At 45.4% G+C, this 20,538-nt stretch overlaps 5 protein-coding genes across 10 annotated transcripts in view; 3 read left to right on the forward strand and 2 right to left on the reverse strand.

The window, feature by feature from the left end:
- Positions 1-16: 16 nt before the first annotated feature.
- ormdl1 (ORMDL sphingolipid biosynthesis regulator 1) lies at positions 17-3,785 on the forward strand. Its single transcript, XM_040201936.2, has 4 exons — positions 17-389; positions 1,282-1,461; positions 2,605-2,756; positions 2,894-3,785. Exons 2-4 carry the CDS (start codon positions 1,288-1,290, stop codon positions 3,027-3,029), a joined length of 462 nt encoding a protein of 153 aa, XP_040057870.1. The 5' UTR covers positions 17-389; positions 1,282-1,287; the 3' UTR covers positions 3,030-3,785.
- On the reverse strand, positions 3,432-7,588 carry adat3 (adenosine deaminase tRNA specific 3). Of its 4 annotated transcripts, none has more exons than XM_040201919.2 (2): positions 7,353-7,588; positions 3,432-5,252 (listed from the first exon to the last, which is right to left on the reverse strand). In XM_040201919.2, exon 2 carries the CDS (start codon positions 5,241-5,243, stop codon positions 4,206-4,208), a length of 1,038 nt encoding a protein of 345 aa, XP_040057853.2. In that variant the 5' UTR covers positions 5,244-5,252; positions 7,353-7,588; the 3' UTR covers positions 3,432-4,205. The 4 variants fall into 4 exon arrangements, with proteins under 4 accessions (XP_040057853.2, XP_040057851.2, XP_040057861.2 ...); XM_040201917.2 differs by having other exon boundaries at positions 7,321-7,527; XM_040201927.2 differs by having other exon boundaries at positions 3,432-6,933; positions 7,353-7,453.
- osgepl1 (O-sialoglycoprotein endopeptidase-like 1) lies at positions 7,444-9,981 on the forward strand. Its single transcript, XM_040201908.2, has 7 exons — positions 7,444-8,046; positions 8,145-8,532; positions 8,620-8,824; positions 8,945-9,093; positions 9,382-9,512; positions 9,596-9,667; positions 9,767-9,981. Exons 1-7 carry the CDS (start codon positions 7,841-7,843, stop codon positions 9,849-9,851), a joined length of 1,236 nt encoding a protein of 411 aa, XP_040057842.2. The 5' UTR covers positions 7,444-7,840; the 3' UTR covers positions 9,852-9,981.
- A 580-nt stretch (positions 9,982-10,561) lies between these two features.
- On the reverse strand, positions 10,562-15,336 carry fkbp7 (FKBP prolyl isomerase 7). The gene is made up of 4 exons (XM_040201928.2): positions 14,723-15,336; positions 14,173-14,324; positions 12,459-12,586; positions 10,562-11,401 (listed from the first exon to the last, which is right to left on the reverse strand). Exons 1-4 carry the CDS (start codon positions 14,923-14,925, stop codon positions 11,240-11,242), a joined length of 645 nt encoding a protein of 214 aa, XP_040057862.1. The 5' UTR covers positions 14,926-15,336; the 3' UTR covers positions 10,562-11,239.
- A 467-nt stretch (positions 15,337-15,803) lies between these two features.
- glsb (glutaminase b) overlaps positions 15,804-20,538 on the forward strand; it is a 28,480-nt gene continuing 23,745 nt past the window's right edge. For all 3 annotated transcript variants that reach the window (XR_013452952.1, XM_040201883.2, XM_040201884.2), the window contains exon 1: positions 15,804-16,215. Coding sequence is in view for 2 of the 3 variants with exons in the window: in XM_040201883.2 (XP_040057817.2) it covers positions 15,923-16,215 (293 nt within the window). In the remaining variant the exon portion in view is untranslated. The remainder of the gene's footprint in view (positions 16,216-20,538) is intronic.

Raw genomic sequence — 20,538 nt, forward strand, 5'->3', positions numbered from 1 at the left:
TGAAGGCGGGTTCCATAATCGACGGGTAATTTTAACCCTGAGCTTAGACTGAAAGGTAGAACGTCTGGTTCAGGCTGATAAGAAACCGAGCTTTGTGTCGGATCGGCGTGACAAAACTAAACACAGAAAGCCTCTTACTTAATTTGTGTTTAGTGTCAAAAGCAGCAGAACGACCTGGTTCGTTTGACTTGTTGGTGTCGTGGCGCAGCCTGAGAAGCAAATGTAGGGCACATTTTCCCCGGACTGCGTCGGAACCACGACTACTTCCGCTCAGGTCACTCGAACGACGTGCCGTCTGCGCTCGGGACCCGCACACATCAACAAGGACGTAAACATTTCTCTCCGTAGCAGTTTGCTTCTACACCCACATCCACTGCTCGCTGCTACCTGTAAGTCTGCATGGCTCCGCGCGCGGGAGCTCAACGCTACGCCTTTAAACACATGGGGCGCCTCGCCGTTCGGAATAGCGGTGGTTTGGTCCGGGCTACGTCCTGGTGACGAGGACGTTTCCCACACAAGGGACGTCTCATGTGCGATGTTTACGCGATCTGAGTTAATGACCACAAGACGAACATTGAAGTAGCTTTCAAACCTGCTTACGCGAGGCCACTGAAACGTTTGATCGGCTTGATTTCATGTATTTGTTTAACTAAATGTAACGTCATGTAAGCACTGCAGTTTGCTATTAACAGCAACATTTGTAAATCAACTTGTGTTATGGTATGCGAATATTGTCAGATATTTTCATTATTCTTTGCAGTGGTCTCAATCATGTCTTTTAAATCGGGATATATATAAGCTGAGAATGACATTAATGTGTGTGTGTGTGTGTGTGTGTGTGTGTGTGTGTTTATACCGTTACGTGTTTATTTAAAAAGAAAATCCGATGTCAAAATCTAATCTGGCTGCTAAAATAATGGTGCTGAATGATGTCATGCACTAAGCCATGTTGGGGAAGTGAAAGAAAACCTTGACTTTGCAACCTGTCTGCTTGAGGGGTAAAGTTCAATAAGGTTGTTTTTTTGCTTTCACAAAAGGAAATTCAGGGAGGTTGAAGTGTTGCAATTGCATTTAGGTAGTCCTGTGTCTTCAAATAAAGATGTACCCATACAGCAACCTGCTAGCGGTGCACTCCCGTTGTCTTTTTGCAGGTAGCTTATTTACAGAGTGCATTCGATATCGCCTTTACAATATTACTACTTCTTATCCACAATGAACAAGGAAACATTTGCCACAGAAAGTTGATTTGTGACCGAATGTATATGCGTTTTCTGTCCACAGACCAGAATGAATGTGGGTGTGGCACACAGTGAGGTGAACCCAAATACTCGGGTCATGAACAGTCGTGGGATCTGGCTGACCTATGCGCTCGGGGTTGGAATACTTCACATGGTGCTCTTGAGCATACCCTTCTTCAGCGTGCCCGTGGTGTGGACGCTCACTAATGTTATACACAACTTTGTAAGTCACATCCTCGCACCGACGCCACCTCCAAAAACCAGCACCTGTTTTTTGAATGTCAGAATGTTTTTTTTTTCATTTTGAATGCAACAAAGTTAGTTGCGGCCACACAGGACACATTAATCGTGCGTGCACGCCTGGCCGAAACAGCCTGGCGTCTGTTACCCTCTGCGCTTGTTTCCGCTTGTGTGCTTGTTAAGATGCGCTCTATTTTGGGAAGGCCGTCCTTGTAGCAGCGTGACAGAATATGATAATTTCCCCAACTCCACATGTGGTCTGTGGACAAAACTGACCCTTCATTGTCACACGACTAGCCTCGAATCAAGAAAACAAAGTCGATGTGTGTGACATCATCAAGTAGTGCGAGCTGGAAGCCGTTTACAGGGATTGTGTACTGCGGCTAATACGGAAGGCTATTAACAGTAACGGCTAAGGTCAACCATGGCCTTTTGTTCCACTCACAATACAACTGCAGTGTGCTGATAAGGCCTTGGCTGTATGTCAGCATGTCAGTTGTATTTCTTTTCCCTCCGTATGCAGGTTTTTCATTTAAAGCTGCATTCTTGTGTTTTGACAAAGAGACGGGTAATTGGAAATGAGTTGTCGTTGCTAAGAAGGCCTCCTTTGCAAAAGGTCTGCACCATCATTTTTTCTTTTCTCTTTCTGCAGCGTACCAGCGCCTTTTTTTTCCCACGAATTCTTTTAATGATTGACATTTCTACTAGTCCTGAGTTAATGGTCTGTTATAACACGTAGAATGACGCATGACTACTCTTTAAGCCTCCAAAACAATGAGATTTACTTTGGTCCCGTGCGTAGTCCATTTTTCAGGGCAAACTCCAGCCTTGCCCGGTGCCAGCGCACTGCCACCAAGCCGGAGATGATTGGCCCTTTATTGGAACGGGCCAGGATTGTGTCAGTGTGAAAGCTTTTAAAAAAGGATTTTTTAGCATTTATAGTGGGATTAAGAAAGCTTTTCTCACTGACACAACGCAGCGCAGTGAGAAAATGGCTGTTAAATGGTCCTCGTTTTACATAATAATTGGATGTTATAATGGGGGAAATCAAAAAGAAAAGAGAAAGGAAACTCCGTGTAAATATCCGGCGAGCACCGCTCTACTGGTTGTGTTTTTGTCTCCACAGGGAATGTATGTGTTCATGCATGCGGTGAAAGGAACACCATTTGAAACCCCCGACCAAGGAAAAGCCAGACTTCTCACACATTGGGAACAGCTCGACTACGGCGTGCAGTTCACTTCCTCTAAGAAGTTCTTCACCATCTCTCCAATTGTTCTGTATGTATTCAATCCCATATGATTCTGTCTTTACACTGATTTAGATGTTGACACAGGGAACATTTTTATAACAGCCATAAAAAAAAGCAATTCATCACCATCCTTTTTTTTTTTAACAAACCCTTTTTGTTTTGCAGCTACTTCCTGGCAAGTTTCTACACAAAGTATGACACGGCGCACTTTGTCATAAACACGGCCTCGCTCTTGAGCGTCCTGATCCCCAAGCTGCCGCAGCTGCACGGAGTGCGGATTTTCGGCATCAACAAGTATTAATTCATTGTAAAGGCTGTGGCCCACAGCGGCAGACGCGTGCACCGAGTCGTACAGTTTGTGTAGACGTCACTGTCGTCGTTTAGGCGTATCATCGGGTCTAAGACGAAATGTTTAAAACAAACAGGAGGGGGTTTGTCGGTGACAGGATGCCATATGCATTACTAACTTATTTGAATATTTAACAATGTGTTTTCGGCCTGCACAGGCCTGGGCTGGCCCAGGAACCGGTGAGGCTTTTTGGTTGAGTTTGTTGTTTCTTTTGCCCCTCAAGTCGCACGGCAGCACAAATTGTGAGCATGAGTCCAGAGACGCCCCTCAATGTATTTTTTCAAAGAGTAGGGGGCCTGCGGATCGTTGGTACACTCTCATTTTGAAATGGGTGTCGAGCTTGTTAATGCTGAGTTAAGAATTGAATCATACTCTTTATTTGCACGATTTCCTTTGTATGTGAATATGTCGAACAGGGCACGCCGTCTCATTGTACAGTTTTTTTTTTTTGTTGGTGAACGTCATGTATGTTAATGACAACACAAAGTGTTTACTGAGGGAGGTCTACAGTATCTCTGATCCATTTGCGTTCATGTAGCTGCTCTGTTTTAGATTTGCTATCATTAAGGCAGCTACGCCTACTTTGTTTGGCCATAGCTCTGGATATTTCCGGTTCTTAATCTCATTAAAAAGCGTGTGCCCTCCACCTGTTTCTTCTCTTACTGTTGTGCATAAGCATGTTTATGGAATATAAAGAATTTAATGAGATTTTGTCAATTCATTTGTGCATTTTCTCAGGTTATCAAGGAATATTACATAGTACAGCGCATTTACATTTTTTGTGTGAGCATTTGATTATCTTTTGAAATACATAAATGCTAAATTAAACTACTTGATACTTTCAGATTCCACATTAAAAATGAATCTTTGAAGAAACAGTCAGTTGCAAACCATATCTCAGATTTGAGTCAAATATCACTAGTTCTAGTGTGTGTAACATCCCCTGCGATTAAATGTGACACAAAAGTTTTTATTTCAGCTTGTGATATGTGAAAATCTAAATGACTCCAACGCCTCCACGTTGAAAGAAAGTCCGCACATGCTCTCAATAAAATAAGACAATGATTAACTCAAACAAGAAGGCTTCATATAAAACAATTGGCTTAATGATCCCGCTGAGACGAGCTGTTAATGAGCTCTCGTCTTTTGACGCGGCCGTCCCAGTCCACCCAGTTCCTCGCACTGCTTCCCCAACACGCCTTTGTAAACCTCAAAGTGATGGTTCAAATCTTTCTTTGAGTGGATTTTATATTTGGTCCCCATGGCGCCGTCGGCGGAGGAGGTCCCGTAGAAGACGCGGCCTATCCGGGAATGCACCAGCGCCATGGCGCACATCACGCACGGCTCCCGGGTCACGTAAAGGTCGTACCCCGTGCAGATGTACGGCTGCGAGCTCGCCTCCGTGCCTCCAAATGTGCCCGAGGTCTGTGGCGAGAACCTGCAAGCGGGGTATCTGTCGAAGGAGTAACATCCGCCGCCCTGGCTCTGGGCGACGAGGTCGATGCAGACCATGACTGCGTGGTGGAGGGGGCGGTCCCCGCTGCAGTCGTGGCCCACCGCGACGATCCTCTCCGAGCCCGGATCGACCGCCACGGCCCCCACCGCCTCCATTCCCAGCGCGGCCCCCGTCTCGGCGGCGGTCAGAGCGGCCGCCATGTACGCGGACATCCTGGCCTTCCGAAGCGGACCGAAGAGCTCCCCTCTCAGGGCGACGGTCACCTGCTTGTCCTCGTGGAAGGAGGTGGGCCAGTGTTTGCTCGCCAGCTCGAACTGGGGCCGCGTCAAGGGGGGACGTGCGGGGACCTTGACCACGAAAGGTTCCCCTAATCCGTCACGCTGGACTCCGTCCGGGGGGAGCAGATCGTCTATGCTCACCACCTTCAGGTCCGGGGCGTCACTGACGAGGCACACCAGGACCTCCAGCGGGTGAGGCCCGCCGCTCCCCCGGACCGCCCGCACCCTCTTGACGTGCTGGAGGCCGTTCAGCGGGCGGACGGCGTTCAGCTCGCGGAGAAGTCGGGAGGTCTCTTTCTTGTCGACGATGGGAGCCGCGAAGGCCTCGACCAGCTCGACGTCCTGGGACTGCTGATCTGACAGTACGGGAAAAGCGACCCAGGAGTCGGCGTCACACGCGGACCCTTTCCAGCGTTTCGTCTGCGGCTCCATTGTTTTCTCCTGTGAAATGTGATTTCACACCAGAGTTAGATCAAAGTCAGTGTGAACTCTGAACAGGGCACGTGATGGAAAAAGCCTTTCAGATGTTTCTAAATGGAAGCCAAGCTGAGTTATACAATACAAGCGCTTAACCCAAAAGACCTTTGAGCTGCCGCTTGCTTCATAGAGATCAGTCGGCAGCTTGTGTCCCAACAGTTTGGGATCTTCTAACTCAGAACATGAACAAGCCACGTGCAACTTAAAGATAATAGTGTACGTGAAATAAAGCATTTAGCCAATTTTTTTTAATAAGCAACGGAGAGTTACAATACATGATTTCTGAAGAAGAAATGCAAGAATGTTGTATCGATGTCACATGAAACATGCCAATTTGAATTAAATCCACAAGCTTGGTTGTAAAACGGGTTTATGGTTAATGGCAAACAATGTCTGACTGTTTTGACCATTATTATATACTGGAGCAGAACCTTTTAGAGTTGAAAAAACTAATTGTCAGTGTTCTCTTGAGAACCAACTATGCCATAATGTCAAAACAATGTTTCAATTACTCAAAAGATGTCTTCACTGTTACTTATCTGCCAGTCCAATAGAAAAATCATAAATCTACCACTTGTTTGGGCCATTCTTATACATCTGGCAGACTCTTATTTGTAGCCGTTAAATACATCCATAAAGTAAACAATGCATAAGCCTACACATAATGGTGAATTTTATGTACGTAATGCAAGACTTAACAAACATTTCTTATAGTTCTAACAATTTGATAAGTCATTCAGCAATTAAAAACACCACATTCAAAAGGCATCAATGTTCTTCTGCAGTTACTTGCTACATACATCCTGAACTTAAAAATAACAGCAGTGAGATCACCGCTCAGTCATGATCGATTACTGGTGAAATACACTTAGAGCAGCCTCCAGCTGACAAACGTAGCACCATAACAAACGATCAAGCCATCATGCAGTCTTTCTTCATTTCCTCCCCAGCATAAGCTTCGTCTTCATAACTTTGGGCACATGTCGTACGGTCAGTGACACCCGTGTCCCCCGGGTCAGCGTCTCCCCTGGCGAGGCCCCGGCAGCGGACAGGTTTGCCACCTTGTCCGTCAGCGCGTCCTGAGCACGGGGCTGGATGCCGTGAAGCAGCCGCTGGTACATTTCATCCTGCAGGATCAGGAGACTTCGAGGCTTGACCAGCAGGGACAAGAGGAAGCGGTTCTCCTCGGTCTGCGGCGCGTCGCCCTCCCGGATGCTGACGGGCGCGTAGAAGTCGAGGAGGGTGTGCGAGCCCAGACTGATGGTGGTGACGGTAGGGTGGTACAGAGGGCCGTCCTCGTGAGGCATAATGCCTTCTCCTGCTTTATACTCGTTCACCAACACATGATTGGCGGTTTTCCCCCTGAATGCACCCAAAGAGGAAATTTTCCCACAGTACGTGTGGAGCCAGTCGGGCATCTTCTCTGCCAGCATTCCTTTGGGGTGTGGTAACCCTCCCCAGTTCTGAAGCCTTCGACCTGACAGCTGAGTCCATTTAGTTTTGGGAGACTTGTACACCTGCTGTTGCAGATAAGACTCCTCGTCTTCCGATATGAAATCTGGGAGGTAATACACTGTTGGTGGGGCATCGTTAACGACAAACTGCTTCAAATCCTCCAAAATACAGGCTGGGTGTTCCATGCCTCCTTAAGGAAAGTCAACATGAAATGCTTGTTAAAACCCAAGAGAAAAAAGTGCTAATGCTAGCAAATCTCCCTGTTGGTGGCTGACAATAATGTTAGCACTAAGTTAGCTATGTTTGATATGTTGTATCTGAATATGTATTAGGTACGGTTATCCGATAAGCATGTTTAAAATCAATTATCCACCACAGTAGTGATGTTATGACCTAGTCAGAGTCCTGGGTTCAGCCCAGAGTTCCGCATGCCTTTTAAGCCCTGAAGGCAGCACAACACACAAGGAAGGGCTCATATTATCAGCGCCATGTTGGCGAAGCACAGCGCGGCAACCAACACACACGTTAAGAGAAAAGGACGAGTGATATATTTTAAGTGACACAAAATCAACTTTACCTCCTTCGACATCAAAACTTAAATGAAAATACCGTTTGGTCAGGAAGCTCGATCACAACTCCACGCTGACGTGCATGTGCAGCCGACTAAAATGTCCCCCGAGATGAAGCTCATACTTTGGTCCCATGCTTTGTTTTCTGAACGTCCTAAAAAATATTAAGCTTTTAAAATAATACGTTTGACAAGTATAATTTGACTGTTTTTTCCACGTATTTTTGTTTGTGTCTTGCTATCTGAATCTGTATCTAATCTAAGGTCACAGACTTGCCCCACACGGAATTATTTACATGTGACGCATGGACGCGGCTTCAGAGCGACAAACGTGTGTTTTCTGCTCGCCACTCCACGGGCTTTCTGTGTGTGTTGGTTTTGTTTTCTTAGCCCTGAAACCTATTGTGATACCGTCACCATACGTGTCTTTGTTGCAAAATGAATGCTATGGGTTTAAAATTCAAGGAGAGATGAGTGGAGGTCACCCTACTATAACACTTGGCTAGCTTAGGGCTCCTGAGTCGTCACCATGTTCCCTACTAAAGTAAAGTCACCGCACAGGCTGCTGCACCTTAAGCACCCATTTTGGTGCCCTCCTTCACTTGGAAAAGCAGCATGCTCCAGACTGGTTTTGGGCATTGAGACCAGCTGTGATGACACAGGAGCTGCTGTCCTGGACGAGACAGGGCAAATACTGGGAGAGTCTCTACACTCACAGAAAGAAGTCCACCTGAGGTGAGCGTCACAGCTGTATTCAGCTCAACATGTCTATCCGCTTCAGGGATTTCAATTTGACTCATCTCGCCCCCCCCCTCGCTGCTTGAATGCCACAGGACCGGCGGCATCATCCCCACCGTGGCCCAGCAGCTCCACAGAGAACACATAGAGCGTGTGGTCCAGCAGGCTTTGGAGAGGAGCGGCGTGGAGCCGAGCCGGCTCGCCGCTGTGGCCACCACCGTGAAGCCGGGCTTGGCCCTGAGCTTGGCCGTCGGCCTGCGATTCAGTCAGACGTTTGCGAGGCAGCACAACAAGTCCTTCATCCCCATCCACCACATGGAAGCCCACGCCCTGACCGTCAGGATGCTTCAGCCCGTCGCCTTCCCCTTCCTGGTCCTGCTCGTCTCCGGCGGTCACTCGCTTCTCGCTGTGGCTCGAGGAGTCGATGACTTCTTGCTTTTGGGTCACGCTCTGGATGAAGCTCCGGGGGACACGCTGGATAAAGTGAGGCCTCCACAATAGAACGTGGCTATAATGTTTTATTTGTGAATATCAATGAATTTGAATGTTGTCTTCTCTGTGGACTCTTAGGTGGCAAGACGTCTGTCCCTCATAAAACACCCTCAGTGCTCCACACTGAGTGGAGGACAAGCTATAGAGCTTCTGGCAAAGGATGGCGACAGGATGAGGGTCCCCTTCAGGACACCCATGGGACAAACGTATGACTGCTGCTTTTCTTTCGCTGGACTGCGAAATCAAATCAACATGATGATAAAGAAGAAGGAGGCAGAGGAAGGTACGAGGACACAACGTCTCTGAAATGACAATCCAGTGATCAAATTCATGGAGCTTTTTCTAGAAATTTTCATTTGTAACTTGAACACATAAGTTTGCCCCCTTTGTCCTCCATCTTTAGGTATAGAACAGGGGGATCTGTTATCATGTGTGAATGACATCGCTGCTTCTACACAGCACACAGTTGCCTCTCACCTTGCAAAGCGAACACATCGTGCCATCTTGTTCTGTAAGGCCAACGGCCTGCTGCCATCACACAGTCCCACCTTGGTGAGTTTTCTACTTCAGGTTGTATTTTATTGCATCATTGAATATATATATATATATATATATATATATATATATATATATATATATATATATATATATATATATCTGTGTATATATATGCAAGATGTTTTTCTCAGATGCTTTTCCATTTAGAAATCTAAAATAATAATGTAAAAATATATATGATCACTTGTATATGTATTTCAATGAATAACATTTAGTATTTTAAATGTAAAAGACATTCTGATTTAAGAAATATCAGCTAATGAATGAACTCTTCTTTGACAGGTTCTGTCTGGAGGAGTTGCGAGCAATCAGTACATCCGCAAGGCATTGACCATTATCACCGACACAACGGGGCTACGCCTGCTCTGTCCTCCAGCCAAATTCTGCACTGACAATGGAGTGATGATTGCATGGTGCGTATATTGATTTTCATCGGATCTGATTAGTCGTAGTTTTGTCCGTCAGAGACCTGCTTACTTTTGTCTCTGCTAACCAGGAACGGTGTTGAACGCCTGAGGGAAGGGAAGGGAATACTTCCTCCAGATGTGGACGTGTCCTATGAGCCAAAGTAAGTCAACACTAAACCAAAGGTTTCATTTGCAATTTTGGTGGAGAATGACGGTGGATGCAGATCGTACCATTCGCTCACATGAATGTGGTGTTCCAGGGCACAGCTGGGTGTGGACTTGACAGCGGAGGTGAAAGCAGCAGCTATCAAGTTACCGTCAGTCAGGATGAAAATCCCCACATGACAGACTGCTGACTCACAGTTCAGAGTATATACTATGTTTATACTATGTAACAGACCTGTTTTTCTACGTGCTGCAAAAAACTGTGGGCATGGAAGGGTGTTTTTCAAATGTTTAAAGATTTGTCTTTACATTTTTTGCTGTCTGCTTGCATTTATATTTGTTGCAAAGAAAGCGTTTTATTTTGTTCCATGACAACTGAGCAACCTACCTTCTAAAAAGGAAACAATTATTCACCTTGCCAGTCCAATCTGTCAAAGAAATGATAATATTTATTGTCTCTTTTATTACAAAATAGGTCTCATGATGTACAGCTGTTGTGATATTCAGGAAGGCCCATTCGATACTGTCAAATAACGCATTCAGGCAAATACTTGTGGGCAAACACCACTCTCTAGGGGTTAGTCTATGTAAATGCATATCAGCACACTGGAGAGGAAACGTTACAGTAATTGATCTTTTTGAAGACAAATCCAAATGATTTTATTGTGGAAACACGTCATACATAAACATATGCAGAGAAAACATCGACACATGAACTTGCATGTCGTGCATGTTAGTGTGCCATGTTTAATAAACACCTCACACTATCAACAATTTGTCTTTTTAGTTCCGTCCTCCAATACCAAATACAGCTGGAAGTTAAAATACAAATTCTCTTGTTGAGAGAGTTGAGACCCCTGAGAAAAACACAAATTACTTGAAGCATTCTGTTATTTTCCACATATACTATGGTTTATTTCTTGTAGTGCTAAAATCAATTGTTCAACTTGACACCATAATCAGTATTTCAACCACATTAAGCTGTACACAAAAACCTTTAAACATCTCTAAAAACCACAAAGTTTTATTATCAAACTGGTCGTACACAGTCAACAAATACTGGCTTGTGTTTATTGTTATTATTATTATTTATATCTGGGTAGGATAAGAACAGACGTCCTTTCAACAAGCACAACCATTATGGATCTGTACACTGGTGAGATATCAGAGCGGCCTCTCGAAAATCACGTGACAGTCACGTTACAGTTTCCATTCCACAACATTGTGCAACACTGGTTTCTTTTTTGTGCTGTAATTTTCATCGGGACACGAGTCTTAAAAAAAAATGAACACAAGAAAATATTGCATATAAGAAATGTAGTGGTATTTGCATAGATGTTTCCACGTGTTGGAGATGTTCTTGCATAGTTTAGTACGTTGTTTTAAACATGAGTGGCTAGTTTACTGGCTTGGAAAGATGTCTTAGTGACTCCAAACACTTAAATCCAGCTGATGGGGATAAAAAACAACATTGTAAAACCTTCTGATGGTGGATTTTCCTTTGAACTATTCATGTTTTCTCGCTAATTGAACAAAATTACATCATCTAAAAAGAATTCCCAGATACACTAGAGCTCATCGTGCTCATATACATTATACTCTTTGGCACTGATGAGTCCGTCGTGGTTGTGGTCACTCTTGCGGAACACATCAGTCATGAGCTTCTCGTAGAACGACTCGTCGCGCGGCTTCCCGGATTTTTCAAAATCCTGTTTGAAGTATGCTTTCACCTGAAAACAAGAAGCACCTCATTGTTAGAAATTTGGAATCAGAAACGGATGTTTGTTGTACCTTTACAACAATGCTATTATATAATGACCAACTGCTGTGCCTTTCAAACAACAACTCATGAAGATGATCATTCTAACTGTGTTGATAGCAGCTCACTCAAGTCTTTTAATGTGCTGCCAACAAACCTGATAATGTCATCATCACGAGCCTTCTTCATATATTCGGTTGTCATAATGTTACTTAACTTAAGCGATTCATTGATCATCACCAATGTATCATTGTACTTGTATGATGCGTGTTCCTTAATGAACGTCTTTAAGGGCTGTAAAGAGAACCTTTCATTAGACTCCAATCCATCAACTGCAATAGATGCTATTATTAAAAATAAAAAAAATCCACCTGCGCATTCATTGTTTGTGACATCAGTGACTACTAGCCAGATGGAATTCTTTTGAAATCCCCAAAAACCTCTGGGCTAACATCAGTCCTTTTGCAATAAGGGACATGAATCTGAGACATTTTAATAAGCAAAATAATTTGGGACATTCCGACCGGAATTGAAACATTTCCAACACAGAAGTAGCTTTTAATCATTTTTAGTGATGTACTAAATAAAAGTGCAACTTCTACATATTGTTTTCTAGAATAAAACCCCTTCTAATCATTAGTTCCTCCCAAATACTTTTGAACCCGTCAGAGACGCAGCTTGGAAGACCAAACACCCAATTGTCTGTCTGAGTTTTGAGCATCATCCGAATGAATGTGTCAGATTCTTTTAGCAAAGCCACATGTGTCTTCTGCTTGTCCTTGCTTGGAAATACCTCTAGCAATGAGTTACATCCCCTGGTCTGCTGACATGTGATTACATTATCTCAGGTATCATTGTGGATGGAAAACATGTACACACTGCGCAGGAAGAGTAACAGCTGTTTAAAAGAGCCCGACAGCATATTGTTTTGCCCCGCGGAGCCCATGGCATGTTAATCCAACCATGGTTATTGCCTTTTCTTGCTTAGCTACTTTTGTGATAATTACCACCCAGGGAATTATAATTACCTCAGCCTTTGAGAGACTTCTGTCGCCATCAACGTCCATCTCCCTGAAAGCCTCCACACTGCGTGGCCCCCTCGAAATAGAGTAAAGCTCCACCTCAAAGACCACCGTAGCATTGGGCGGCACAGGAGCTATTTCATCAGGAGGAAAAACAAGCACATTAGAGCAATTATGACGTAGTGGTCATTTAACCGAGCCACTGGAATGGACAATAGAGCCGTGTTTTTTCTCAACGTAGGTAAACGACAAATGCGTGTGTTTCATTTGGGGAGCTAGCGTGTCAGTTGTGCGCCACGTCGCCAAAGTCCTCAGCAATCTTTCATGGGACTTCATGGGAATGTTCTTTCAGGATGGAAGGGATTGATGAACACAACGACCACATAAATGAATTAATCTCAGCGTAACACTGATTTGGCATCAAGAGCTAAAGTCACTAGAAAAATGTAAAGGACCATAAGCTATCAACTTTAATTGAACAAGAAAAGAAAGATAACAGAGTCAGAAGAGCAACATGCATTTAAAGCCGTTCACCTTAACAGCTGAACAACAGAGGCCTTTAACTCTCATCCCTGCAGAGCGTCACATGCACGTATCTGTGAAGCGGACTAATGCCGGAGAAGCTGAAGCGGGCGCTCTCAGCAGAGCGATCAAGAAGAAAAATGCTCCATAGCCAAATTGCAAAATCAACGGATGTAACCTGGAATGCAGAATCCCAGGTTCTGTAACAGTCAGATCACAGCATATGAACAAAAACATGAAGCACTTTGTAGGAAGCTGTGGTTTAAGGCAAACGCTTCATCAGCTGTTAGTATTCTGAAAGTTGTTTTAATGCATGCAAGAAAGAGCCAGAAGAGGACACCTTTAAACCTTTGTGCATGCTGACAGTGCATGCCACGGGGGGGTGAGTAGACAAGCACTGCAAGGAATGTGCGGCCCTCCAACTAAAGTTCTGTGAAAGAACACAAGACAGCATGAGGCAGCTTTTCCAGGACAGACACATACATAATAGACTACATAATAATCACATGAAATAATGTCATAAGTAGGATTTATTGAACTGATTATTCACAATACGTGCATAAGACTGTTCTCCATTTAAAATGATTTTGTATGTTCCCGCCGGCACCTGACGTACCGTATATTGTATGTATATATATATATATATATATATATATATATATATATCACTAAGGAATTCACTTGCAAACATGCAACTTGGAGCAGGTGATCATCAGCAAACATGTGAGAAAATAATTTTTGTTACTTAATTTTGTGGTAATGTAATGTAAGACTCATAAGCTGTATAGGAGGAGTACCTACAAATGTATTATGTTGTTCTAGAGGAGTTTCCTGAAGTTGACGACATAACCCTGGTGATGCAATAGGGATGTAATCACGTCGTCTATACTGTACCGCTGTCCAGGGTATTTGTGATGACATTACAAACTGAGGCTGTGGAGGTTAAAGGACATGTATGTGCTAAAATATTATATCAAGTTGCATTATGGGAAGTGGAAGATCCAGTGTTCCTGGAGTCTGAAATACTATTGGTTAGAAACCCTATAACGTACGGTCATTTTGTGTAATTCTAGGGTTCAGTAATAGTTTGTTTGATGACACGTGGTCCGGATGCTCATGATGTTCTGTCGGGAGCTGATAACAAAATAAAAGCGTTAAACCTCTGTTGCCACGTTCACGGTGTATTGTATTTACCTACCCTTGCCGGCTGAGCCGAAGGCCAGGCCAGGTGGAACGGTTATTTTTCGTTTCTCTCCAGGACACATGTCTACCATCCCCTTATCAAGGCCCTCGATGACTTGTCCGATGCCCAGCACATACCACTGAGCGTGCCCATTCTTGTCTGATCGACTAAAACAAAGAGAGTAGTGACATAAAGGACTGTAAATACATAAAACAATAAATTAATATGGAAGATTTAGCCCCCCGGCCCCCTCATAACAATAATTACTCTTTTTACAGTCCCTTATGACAAAGATCCCAACCCTGACTCTATTTCGGTTAACCCTGAAAAAAGGATATATAATTTTCAAAAACCAAGGAATGTTAAGGAAACATGAAATATGAAACCAGTAGTGAAATACTCCCCCTCCCTCCCCCCTTCAGACATGAAAGCTATTTAATATTAATACAAATAATAATAATGCATTAATAAAGTGCCTGCAGTTTCCCATGTGCACTTTCACAGGATAATCTGGCTCTCAGAGGTAATATCTGAACTGTACAGAACTTTTTCTCAAACCACCAACCTGCAGTAGAACTGAGAACCATCTTTGGCGAGGAACCCATCGTAATGGACGTTGATCATATCTCCTCTTTTACTCTTCGGGGTGCACTGTTCGGGCCGGAACAAGACCTCGACCTTGATCTCGGCGTCCAGCTCAGCTGTTGTCGCCAAAACCAAGAAAGAAACGAAGAGGCACAGTGTGCAACTTCCAACCTTCCACATCATGCCGCTGTGTCTGTGTCTGCGTGGCAACCTCTGGGCGTGACGTGTGCACACACCGCTGCTGCTGCTGCCGAGAGGACTCTGCTGCCCTGCGTTTGGTCTGTCAGGGACTTCTCCCTCCCCGTTCGTTGTAGCCCACCTACGTCACTAGAATTGGCCCGAGATCTGGTCCCGACCCCCTTTTTTTTACCTATTGCTCATTGGACCAGGGGAGGTTGCAGCCTGACAGGCTATGAGCAATAGATACAACCCTATTACGCAATTCCATTCCACGCATGTGTAACGTTATACGGATGTTCCTGTGCTCAAAGGTGAAAAACACTACACGTGGGAGGGTTTGTTTACACATAACTGTCGTTGGACTAAATACTCCTGCACCCAGTCTGGGATTTATTTTCATCACACATGCATAGCTGCTAGTTGATAAACTGCATAAAACCGCATAAGATCATGTCTTTCCGTAGAGCACAATCAAAAAGTACAAGGTGATGGGATCACCAGTGTTATTTATCACAAAATAACGTCTAAACATGTAATATATTAATCTCTTTCCATTAATAGACGGGATGGACCCATTACAACATACTGTAAAAGCTGTGCCATATAAGAAAGCAAAAGTAATTTCTTGACGTGCCAAATTATTTTTAAATTCAAAAACCTGTTGGATATTGACTTCTTGAGGTGACCCCCTCCCCCCCCCCCCCCCGCTTTGCCCCCGAGCTCCTGTCGCGCATAGAAATGACAGACACGAATACAATCCAATAGACAGATTCAAAGCGCCATAATTCATGTTCGGAGGCGCGCGTCATTTCAAGTCCACCAATGGCAGCCAGAGGGGGCGTGGCGCCGCGCTGCCATGTTACGTGTGGACGCCGGCGAGCGTGTGTCTGACTCATCGCACCTCAACGTCAACGTGGTAACAGAAGCAAACGGCCGCTCGAGTCGCTACCGGATACACTAGGAACCGCGACTTTCTCTCCGACTGCCCGACTGGATTGAGATGTTCCAGTTCAGGTCCTCCACAGTGCTGAAGGAGCTGTTTGAAGTCACCCTCAAGCGACCCTTGTCCGGCTCGACGCAGAAGACCTGGTTGCCGACCCGCCGCCGCCGCTGCTGCTCCTTCGGCACCGCCGGCGCCGCCTCCGCTCAGCTGACGGTCCGCTATGCCGCCGCGCACCGCCCGGCGCCGCGCGCCGCCTCCTTCCGCGCGTACTGCACGAAGACCGAGGGCGCCGTGGAGCTGGAGGAACAGCTGAAGAAGGACGGTGTCGGCAGCGAAGCCCCCGATGACAGGTAGGTTTTTTTTTGAGGCGAGGCGCCCCCCGCCCCCCCCGCGGGGTGCCACAGCCAGACACGCAGTGACGCGTTCACGGCCGGCGTAGGATGTACGCAGATGAGTGACGCATGCGGCGGCGAGCAGGATGTAACGTTCCGCTGTTCGCCACCGGGTCAGAGACGCTGTTAAAACCGCGTTATTTAGAGCTCAATAACCAGCCGGCGTCAAGCGTGAAACACACACGTATGTGCCGCGGACAAAACAACCTCCGAATACACTGTATTCTGTGTTTGACACGCTCGCGCATGAGCGCCTTTGGCTTCGCCGCTGCAGCTCGCGAGCCACGCGTGCGACTCTCTGCAACACTAGGCGCAGCCTCCGGTGGCTTTGGGCCGAGAAGCTTTTATAAATACCGCGCCGGCAACTTGACCCCCAAAGTTAATTGGGCATTTATTTGACCTTGTGAGGGCTTGGCCGTGACGCGGGGTTTCGCTATCCGTCCTTGCGGGGAAGACGCGCCGCTCGATGCGGTGCAGGTTTCAAAAGTGAGGCGGCTGGAAGCCTTTGACAAGGTCAGAGATAAGGCGGAGGATAATGACACCAGCTCGTGGACGTGATAACAGATATGGGTGGCAGCAGGATTTTTCCACACACGTTGTTGTTGTTGTTGTTGTTGTTTTTAGAATAATGATAGCGGTCTGGCTGCAGATCGGAATGCGTGAATTTGTTGTGCGTGGGTTTCTGGGCGTTTTCCAATTCCAACTTCCCAATTGAGATGCATAGTTGCGTTTCTTACCATTCCCTGACTCCATGCAGTGGTCTCACTGTTTATCATTCATTTGCTTTTAATTTGTAATTACACATTAAGCTCATGTACAACATTGGTGATAACCACATTAAGTTTATAGCACTTTCTATGGATTGTTTTACATGTCGTATAAACCTGAATACAAATATATATATTTACAAAATACCAGAATATTTAAGTGAGGGTTTGTCTCAATGTAAATACAATACGTCAACTTTTGGAGCCACGGCAGCACATTGCTCTGCATTGTCGATACTCCTGTCTGTTCCTCTAAACTGGGGTCAGGCCGTCCGCCGTCTACACGCGATAACCATAACTAACCCGACTACAGATAAGCACCTCTTACCAGCTCACTTCACCCGATGTGTCCCTTTAGAGTCATCGGCAATCTCCCATATCATGGCGTCTGAAATTGTGTGTACAGGACAATGGTGTCCAAGGAAAGTTACCGTACCCTCAGAACCAGTGTTGATAGCACGAGAAGGGATGACGTTTCCAGCCTGAAAACAGATGATGCCTCTCTACATCTCCGAAGCAAATGGAGGTTTTGCATTTGGAAATCTATATGAATAATGAATTAAAGGAGGAAAGGCCAAAAGGCTGAATTCTTGTACAACTGCACAATACAGTGTTGGATCGTTAGTGGCCTCTGAGAGCCTCTCAGACGGATTCCACATGATACGTTTTCCTTGGCTTACAGCAACTTACTTGGGTACATTTGTGGGATCAGTTACAGCTTATGGTGGGTAATATTAGGGTATCAAAAAGAGAACAGACCAATGACTGTTGTAAAAAGTGAAGGAGACCCTCCGTGTTAAGCCCGCATGCTGCTCAGTGAAGTGTATTAAGCCATGGAGATGACCCCTGAAATCCACACGCAGGCCAGATATTCATTTTCAGCTATCTTCTTTAATTTAAGCCGGATAGAGCTCTGACATGAGGGAATAGAACAATGAATGCTGTGTGACTAATACAATGCTGGCCATCCATCCTGTTCTGTAAATCCTCCGGAGCATAAAATAGATTTCGATAGCACAGCTCCATCTCTACCTCGTATCCAGGAAACTCCCAAAGTGCCCCGTTACGCTCAAGAGCAGCCGCGCAGAGGAAAATGGACTCTGCCATCTGCCTGTTGAGAGGACTTCAAATGTCAAAATAAAGAGAAACAAGAATGTTTTATTATTTCCACAGTTCCAGTCATTCAAGCCGCCAGGCAGTTTACTTTGTTACACGTTAGAACAGTTGTTTTCGCTGGCAAGAACATTGCTGTTCAACAAGGACGTCAGCCAGCAAAGGTGTTTGGTTGCTGATGAAATGTCACGGCGCTTTCACAAAGCATCACTACGGCAAACAGCTGAGAGCCCCCCAACGCACCGAGAGGATACTATCCACAGTAAGAAACCAGAAAGGAACACGGCAGTATGAGTAACTGCTCATGTGCATAATGGACATCATCAGGACATAGTGGACAAATGGACACATATAGCTGGAGGAAGCCAGGATTTAAGTGGCTCGGTTTAGGTGATCAAACACGGGTGGGTTCAATGAGGGAGGGGCACGGCAAGGCAGAAAGGGAAGTGATCTGAAATGAGAGGATAGGTGAGTAAAACAACATAAAAAAGTAATTATTGAAATTACAGAACATAACGAAACTTGGGGAACAGAAGGGGACATGACCGACAACTGCTGAACAGAAGAAAAAGCAAAGACGGAAAGTGAAACCAACCCAGGACACGACAGACTGGGATCTTCAAAATATATCAGGAAACATCCAAAACCGACGTTATAAAACTGTATTTCTGTGTAAATTCTTGCTGACTTGCTGCTGATCTGGAAGAAAACCTCCCTGTTGCTTCTTTTAGTGTTTGAGTGTTGGTTTTTCCTTCAGACTCTGTGGAGCACTGACCTCACAGAAAGTCCACTAAAACTGTCCACAAAATGTGTTACTAGAGTTAAAGAAGTTACCAAACGTGATTAGAACAAAGAGGCCCCAGTGGTCCAGTGTTTGTTTTGAGGCCCGGTTTGCAACGCCTATAGATATCAGCACGGCCATATACCCTGGCACTGATAACACCCATTCACAGGTCTCTGTTTTTAAGAAGCAGCACTGCCACTACTACTACATCAGAAAACACTAAGCGTGTGCATGTTGCATCGATAATGGGACGTCAGTGTAAAGTCAGACGCAGATCTGAGCCAACGTCGCTTTCGACGCCGCTAACTACGTCCTTTACGGAGTCTCACATTTCCGCTTTCATAGCCCGATAGCGCCATTATTAAAACGAAGAATGTTTACGAGAGAACGGATCAGATTGAAGAACTTTAGTCGGAGGAAATGCGCAAATATGAGCGCTTATACAAGCCGTCATTGGCGGGTTGTAGAAGCGGGTTGGATTCACGGAGAGCCACTTCCAATGGCAGACACTCTAAAGTCAAATGTACATGAAAATATCATTTCTCCCCCATTCGTCCATCGTTCTGTCCTTAATTCAACGTAACTCTAAACGTGTCCCTTTTGGGGGCGCACCGTCCGTCCCACGCTGCCTTCCCTTGCGTTACTGCGGTGCACCTGCCCTCTGCTGTGTGGAACGCCGCTGCAGTGACAGATGTGCAGGTCGACAACACTCCCTTCGCATTAGGCACACCCGACAAGCATTATTTTTGTCCATCTCGGCTTGTTTGCACGTGTTGAGCCACCTGGGCTGCGTGTGGAGTGTTTACTGTGCGGAGAGCAGAGAATGTAGGCTCACGTGGTGTTGATATTACCCTGTCACTGTTGATTTAGAAGCATCTGCGTCGTACCTGTGAGGACAAGTTTGGCCATTAGTGGAAAAAAAAAAAAGGCTGCGCTGAGGCTGCTTCGTGACTTCTGTGGCGTTCGGTGCGATTTAGAAGCGGGACGTGAGAGTGGGGCAGTAGAGGACGCCGGGGTGAATGGTTATAAAGAGAAAGAGGACGTCGAGTGCAGTTTCCCCACCGATGCAGACCATGCCGCCGTGTCACAGCCATCGTGTGAACGGCCCACAATGTTGGCTTTATTAATCCAAGAGCGCCTGCGGGCTGGGCAGCGCTAAAGACATGAGAATTCCTGGAATTTAGGCCCGGTCTAACAGTGCTCCAGACACTACCGCCCCGTACAGGGACATTATGCTTGTGTACTCACATTATTCTAAATACAGTACCACACATAGTTGGCTCGCTATGAAGGAAGTTCTTATGATTTATAATTACTCTATTTAAGGTGTGGTTGTTTGTTTCTCACTAAAAAAGGACAGTGACTTAAAAGGGTGCCCTGTGATGCAAAAGAAAGGAGGGATCATTCCAGTTAGTCTTTGATACTTATTGGGATTATAGTGTCCATTTCTGTGGTCGAGAGAATAGAAACATTATCTATTGCCCAATGAAAAGGATCTTGGTAACAAATTGGGGCTGTGTTGTGAACCAAAGGACCATGTACTGACCAATCAATGAACAAATCTACTGAAGCCCGTAGTTAGTATTAGTTACAACCACACTGATTGTGTGTCTTTTT

Source organism: Gasterosteus aculeatus, chromosome 16 (genome assembly GCF_964276395.1).
Source record: "Gasterosteus aculeatus chromosome 16, fGasAcu3.hap1.1, whole genome shotgun sequence".
Lineage (NCBI taxonomy): Eukaryota > Metazoa > Chordata > Actinopteri > Perciformes > Gasterosteidae > Gasterosteus > Gasterosteus aculeatus.

What these genes read in the sequence shown, in the direction of transcription:
- ormdl1 (XM_040201936.2), top strand. Translation starts at nt 1,288, where the DNA reads ATGAATGTGGGTGTGGCACACAGTGAGGTGAACCCAAATACTCGGGTC. An exon ending in CTAATGTTATACACAACTTT is followed by an intron (nt 1,462 to 2,604) that starts GTAAGTCACATC and finishes TTGTCTCCACAG; the next exon opens with GGAATGTATGTGTTCATGCA. An exon ending in ACCATCTCTCCAATTGTTCT is followed by an intron (nt 2,757 to 2,893) that starts GTATGTATTCAA and finishes TTTGTTTTGCAG; the next exon opens with CTACTTCCTGGCAAGTTTCT.
- osgepl1 (XM_040201908.2), top strand. Translation starts at nt 7,841, where the DNA reads ATGTTCCCTACTAAAGTAAAGTCACCGCACAGGCTGCTGCACCTTAAG. An exon ending in GAAGAAGGAGGCAGAGGAAG is followed by an intron (nt 8,825 to 8,944) that starts GTACGAGGACAC and finishes CTCCATCTTTAG; the next exon opens with GTATAGAACAGGGGGATCTG. An exon ending in CATCACACAGTCCCACCTTG is followed by an intron (nt 9,094 to 9,381) that starts GTGAGTTTTCTA and finishes CTTCTTTGACAG; the next exon opens with GTTCTGTCTGGAGGAGTTGC.
- fkbp7 (XM_040201928.2), bottom strand. Translation starts at nt 14,925, where the DNA reads ATGATGTGGAAGGTTGGAAGTTGCACACTGTGCCTCTTCGTTTCTTTC. An exon ending in CTTCGGCTCAGCCGGCAAGG is followed by an intron (nt 12,587 to 14,172) that starts GTAGGTAAATAC and finishes CTGATGAAATAG; the next exon opens with CTCCTGTGCCGCCCAATGCT. An exon ending in GAAGTCTCTCAAAGGCTGAG is followed by an intron (nt 11,402 to 12,458) that starts GTAATTATAATT and finishes TCTTGTTTTCAG; the next exon opens with GTGAAAGCATACTTCAAACA.